The 6,457-nt window shown below is 45.5% G+C and overlaps 1 protein-coding gene across 1 annotated transcript in view; it reads right to left on the reverse strand.

Annotated features, from left to right (window-relative positions):
• Positions 1–231: 231 nt before the first annotated feature.
• The window catches only part of ogdha (oxoglutarate dehydrogenase a), a 49,933-nt gene continuing 43,707 nt past the window's right edge, over positions 232–6,457 (reverse strand). The window contains 4 exon segments of the mRNA XM_080532893.1: positions 232–575; positions 2,011–2,165; positions 5,563–5,726; positions 6,008–6,080. Coding sequence (XP_080389019.1) covers positions 455–575; positions 2,011–2,165; positions 5,563–5,726; positions 6,008–6,080 — 513 coding nt within the window. The 3' untranslated portion in view covers positions 232–454.

Below are 6,457 nucleotides of genomic sequence, written 5' to 3' on the forward strand. Positions count from 1 at the left end.
GATTGAGCATGCTGAGACAGAATCAGGAAGTGTGTGTGTGTGTGTGTGTGTGTGTGTGTGTGTGTGGGGACAGTAACAGTGGTTTAGACAAACAAACAACCAAACAGGACTGCAGCTGAAGGGAGTAGTGTGTGTGTGTGTGTGGGAGTGCCAGGGTATGTGTGTGTGTGTGTGTGTGTGTGTGTGTATGGGACGGAGGAGAGAGGCCCTTTGGGTTGCTGTTGGGGGGGGGGGGCGGGTGGGGGTGAAGGCTACCTCCCATCCTGTAACTAAGGAGGCAGGGCGAAGGGGGGAAGGGTTAGGGTGTGACACCGGGGGAGGGTGAAGGGGGAAGGGTTAGGGTGTGACACCGGGGGAGGGTGAAGGGGCGAAGGGGGGAAGGGTTAGGGTGTGACACCGGGGGAGGGCGAAGCGGGGAAGGGTTAGGGAGTGACACCGGGGGAGGTTGCCATGGTTACTCGTGCTCCTTGAAGGCGTCCAGGGTGAGGGCCTGGTCCAGGAAGCGTCTCAGCTCCACCAGGTGGGCCGCCTTGTTACCTGTGGCGGGGGCCGCGGCCGGGCCACGCCCTGCATACCTGGAGGGGGGGAAGGAGGGGTTACTGATCTCTTCGATGACTTTCAAGCAGGCTTTCGCCCCCCTACATGGCACTGAAACGGCCCTAAAAGACATTCGTGTAAACACCCCGACTCCGGAAAAGTCTCAGTTTTGGTCCTACTAGAGTAGACCTTAGTAGGCGCTGGATTTGACACTGGTAGACCACGACATTCTAATACAGGTGCAACTCAAAAAATGTGAATATCGTGCAAAAGTTCATTTATTTCAGTAATTCAACTTAAAGGGTTAAACTTAGATATTATATAGACTCATTACATGCAAAGCGAGATATTTAAAGCCTTTATTTGTATATACATTTGGTGATTATGGCTTATAGCTTAAACAAACCCCAAATTAAATATCTCAGAAATGTCTAATATTACATGAAATCAATAAGAAAAGTTTAGAAAATTTAGAAAAGTTTAGAAAATTTTAAATACAGAAATGTCAGCCCTCTGAAAAGTATAATCATGCATATGTACAATGCAATGAGTCTATATAATATTTAAGTTTAACCCTTTAAGTTGAATTACTGAAATGAATGGACTTTTGCACGATATTCTAATTTTTTTAGTTGCACCTGTAGATAGACTGAAAACCTGGGTAGGACTTTCGGGCACTGCCCTAAACTGGTTTAGATCCTACCTACCGACATGTGGGGTTCCCCAAGGGTCAATCCTGGGCCCTCTCCTTTTCAATCTTTATGCTTCCATTGAGACACATCATGAAAAAGAACAACATTGCCTCCCACAACTATGGATGACACTCAAATCTACATAGCCCTCTCACCGAACGACTATAGTCCCATGGACAATCTCTGTAAAAGCATTGAACAAATAAACGCCTGGATGACACAAAACTTCCTCCAACTAAACAAGGACAAAACAGAGATAATTGTATTCGGTGCACCTGATAAAAGATGGAAAGTCAGTGCAAAACTCGATTCTCTCTTCAAACAAAAAAACAGGTCAGAAATCTTGGTGTAATTCTAGACTCCGATATAAACTTCAACAGCCACATAAACTCCATAACTAAATCAGCCTACTATCACCTGAATGATATATCAATATATATATATACACACATACAAACACAAAAACACACACAGGAACACACATTTAATATACACACACATACAAACACACACACACATACAAACACACACACACACACAGTACCACACACACACACACACACACACACACACACACAGGAACACACACACACACACAGGACCACACACACACACAGGACCACACACACACACACACACAGGACCACACACACACACACAGGACCACACACACACACACACACACACACACACACACACACGACCACATACACACACACACACACACACACACACACACACACACAGGACCACACACACACACAGACGGTGTGGGTCGTACCAGACGGGCTTGGCGCGGGCGATGGTGGTCCTGATGCGGGGCTTGACGTAGTCGTAGTAACCCTGGTTCTTGTGCTCCTCCTGACACCAGACCAGGTCCGCCCCGGGGAACCGCTCCGTCTCCGCCTTCACCAGGTCGAAGGGGAACGGGGACAGCTGGAGACACACACACACACACACACACACACACAGGCACCAGGGTTTCCGTTAGAAAAATTTGCCGTCGGACATCGTGTCCGGGAAGAATTCGATTTACCGGACAAACGTGATATATTCCGGTCATCATATTAAAATATAATTTTTTTTTTTTTTTCAAAATCATATTTTTTTTTCTTCAAATCTAATATAGCTGTTTGTCGCGGTGATTACTGTTGTGTAGCGGCCTATATATGCCATTTAATGTCTATTTCTCATCCGATACGATTAGATGCGAGCTATATAATAATATAACATGATTTGACGCATGCGCGCTATGCCATGCGTCAAATCCAGCGCTGAACGGGCGCCTCACTGGGAACTGAACAGACGGCATCGATCAATGAACGGACTCCACATTACGTTAACTGAAGTTTGTTAAATTGTTTGGGATTAATGTGAGTTTTCTATTTTCTCTTTCCAGTTTTACCCTTTTTTTTAAAATCAATAAAACAACGTCATTTCTATAACCAGGGGGGTGTTCCATCGACGTCACTGGAGGAAAGTCTGGGCTTGTTTTGACAAGTCTCGCGAGATCTATCAAGATATGCCTGGATCTTTTTAAGAGTCTCGCGGGACTTGGCGAAGTGGGCCTAGGTTTTCCTTTGGCGACGTTGATGGAACACCCCCCAGGTCTCGCTGGTTGGGAAGGCATTTCGTTTAGCTGCTTGTCAAATCATACTTAGGGGATAGCCCTGTAAGCTCATACGGGTCTGTATGTCGTCCTGAAGACCGGCTGTTAGATCATATCGCTGAAGTTTGTCTCCATCTTAGTGTAAATGTTGTCCGTTTCGTTTGTTATCCTTGTTATTGTGCGATAAAGTTAAGGCTTTCCGCTTCGGGCCACCATTTTCAGCTGGGCACCGGACACACACACACTCGTGCACGCGCGGCACTGCCCGAGAGAGAAGGACCCGCCCCCTTTGGTTAGCCTATAGGCTGGCTGGAGGGGGCGGGTCCTTCTCTCTCGGGCAGTGTTGTGTGTGTGTGGGTGTGTGTGTGTTTGGTGCTCAGCTGAGAATGGTGGCCCAAAGCGGAAAGCCTTAACTTTATCGCACAATAACAAGGATAACAAACGAAACGGACAACATTTACACTAAGATGGAGACAAACTTCAGCGATAACAAAATACAAAATGTGAACTTTAGCGAATTGTATTCAAATTGTGCTTAGAGGGAATTATTTTCACCGGACATTTTGTCCGACGAGTTTTCAATTTGTCGGACTTCAAAAAAAATTACCGGACAAAGACCGGTAATTACCGGTTAACGGAAACCCTGACAGGCACACACATTTTAGTATCTTTATTTGCGTTCACATTTTACAATAAAATTCTTGAACACCAACATTAGTAGCTGCATCAGCATAGGACACTCGGTTGCTCAATGTGTTTCAGTCTGAGTGTAAGACAGGTAACACCTTCTCCCCCATATGTGTTTCAGTCTGAGTGTAAGACAGGTAACACCTTCTCCTCCATATGTGTTTCAGTCTGAGTGTAAGACAGGTAACACCTCCTCCTCCATATGTGTTTCAGTCTGAGTGTAAGACAGGTAACACCTCCTCCTCCATATGTGTTTCAGTCTGAGTGTAAGACAGGTAACACCTTCTCCTCCATATGTGTTTCAGTCTGAGTGTAAGACAGGTAACACCTTCTCCTCCATATGTGTTTCAGTCTGAGTGTAAGACAGGTAACACCTTCTCCTCCATATGTGTTTCAGTCTGAGTGTAAGACAGGTAACACCTCCTCCTCCATATGTGTTTCAGTCTGAGTGTAAGACAGGTAACACCTTCTCCTCCATATGTGTTTCAGTCTGAGTGTAAGACAGGTAACACCTCCTCCTCCATATGTGTTTCAGTCTGAGTGTAAGACAGGTAACACCTTCTCCTCCATATGTGTTTCAGTCTGAGTGTAAGACAGGTAACACCTTCTACTCCATTTGTGTTTCAGTCTGAGTGTAAGACAGGTAACACCTCCTCCTCCGTATGTGTTTCAGTCTGAGTGTAAGACAGGTAACACCTCCCCCTCTATATGTGTTTCAGTCTGAGTGTAAGACAGGTAACACCTTCTCCTCCATATGTGTTTCAGTCTGAGTGTAAGACAGGTAACACCTTCTCCTCCATATGTGTTTCAGTCTGAGTGTAAGACAGGTAACACCTCCTCCTCCATATGTGTTTCAGTCTGAGTGTAAGACAGGTAACACCTTCTCCTCCATATGTGTTTCAGTCTGAGTGTAAGACAGGTAACACCTCCTCCTCCATATGTGTTTCAGTCTGAGTGTAAGACAGGTAACACCTTTTTAGACCTCTTTGAATAGAATTTTAGGCCTATTCGCGACACCATATGATAGCTTTTTAGCGAGGTGATGAAATTAGGGATTTCACTGCCATACAGACAAAAAAAGTCTGAAGGATAATTAATATAAAATAAATAAGTCCCATAATTACTCAAAAGTAGTTGATTAATTTCCGGGTAAATAGACGTGGTCGGACTGATTTCCTTGCAGGATACGCTAATCTCATTTCTAACACCTGGCACCTCATTTTTAGACCGAATAACTGACAATTTGAGAGCTTTTTAGGCCTTATGAATCGGATTGCTGGATTTTAGACTTTAAGGCTTTTTAAGACCAGCGAGGGACCCTGAAGGAAGAAGGGTCCAGGTTCCTCCTGTGCGAGGGGCAGGACAGTCTGCAGCTACAGGAAGCGCTTGCTTGAGGAGGTTGGACCAGTTTATTAAACCCAAGGGTTCACTTCCTTTTTCCACTGTGAATGTTCAGTGGGTGTGTTCATATAAATAAAGACATGAGAGATTATAACTGTTTGTGTGTTATTAGCTGAAGCACGTTGTGTTTGTGACATAGATGAAGATCAGATCACATTTAATGACCAATTAACGCAGAAAACCAGGTAATTCCAAAGGGCTCACATACTTTTTCCTGTGTGTGTGTGTGTGTGTGAGTGTGAGTGTGAGTGTGAGTGTGAGTGTGAGTGTGAGTGTGAGTGTGCGTGTGTGTGTGTGTGTGTGTGTGTGTCTACTAATACACTACAAGTCAGTAATACATTACATTCCAATTCCAACAATTACCGTGGATCTACGTGCACGCCAGGATCTACGTGCACGCCAGGGAACGTTCCATTTCAGAGTTTAAAGTAAAGGGGTCGTGCCACATGCTCTGCCAACATTCATGTTTTGACTCAAAGGCATGATTTGCCAGATTCTCTAGGCACGATTAATTAAGTTGAATTTGGTTTTGGAATTTGAAATTATAATCAATATTCACAATTAATTAGTTGAGTTCTTCTTTGTTGATAATCTAATGTGACATGTCTGTGTGTGTGTGTGTGTGTGTGTGTGTACCTGCTCCACGCGTGCGATGGCGATGGTGGCCTCCAGCCCGCGGGCCTTGCGTTCGCGGGTCAGCTCGTAGTAAACCTTCCCCGTGCAGAAGATCAGCCGCTGCACAGACTCCGCCCCCTCTGACGCCACGCCCCTCTCCGGGATCACACGCTGGAACGCCGTGCCTGGGGGAGAGACGCACTGTTAACACACACACACACACACTACCCACACACACACACTGTTAACACACACACACACACACTCACACACACACTACACACACACACACTGATTTACACACACACACACACGCACTGTTAACACTCACACACACACTACACACACACACACACACACACTGATACAGACTACACACACACTACGCACTCACACAGCTACAGACACACACACACACAGATACAGACACACACACACACACACACACACACACACACACACTCACCTGGCAGCATGTCGTCAAAGTTGGACTTGGCCTCTGGGTGGCGCAGCAGAGACTTGGGAGTGAAGACGATGAGCTGGAGGACACACACACACACACACACACGTACACGTTACTATAAAAACACACACACACGTAGCGTTTGTATTTAGCGTGTGTAGTTAGCGTGTGGTTAGTGTGTAGTTAGCGTGTGGTTAGTGTGTAGTTAGTGTGTAGTTAGTGTGTCGTTAGCGTGTAGTTAGCGTGTGGTTAGTGTGTAGTTAGCGTGTAGTTAGTGTGTAGTTAGCGTGTGGTTAGTGTGTAGTTAGCATGTAGTTAGTGTGTAGTTAGCGTGTGTAGTAACCTATTGTAGTTAGCGCGTGGTTAGCGTGTAGTTAGCGTGTGGTTAGAGCATGGTTAGCATGTAGTTTAGGGCTGCCACAAACGATTATTTTCATAGTCGACTAGTCACCG

This window comes from Nansenia antarctica (assembly GCF_963989245.1).
Source record: "Nansenia antarctica genome assembly, chromosome: 5".
In the NCBI taxonomy this organism is placed as follows: domain Eukaryota; kingdom Metazoa; phylum Chordata; class Actinopteri; order Argentiniformes; family Microstomatidae; genus Nansenia; species Nansenia antarctica.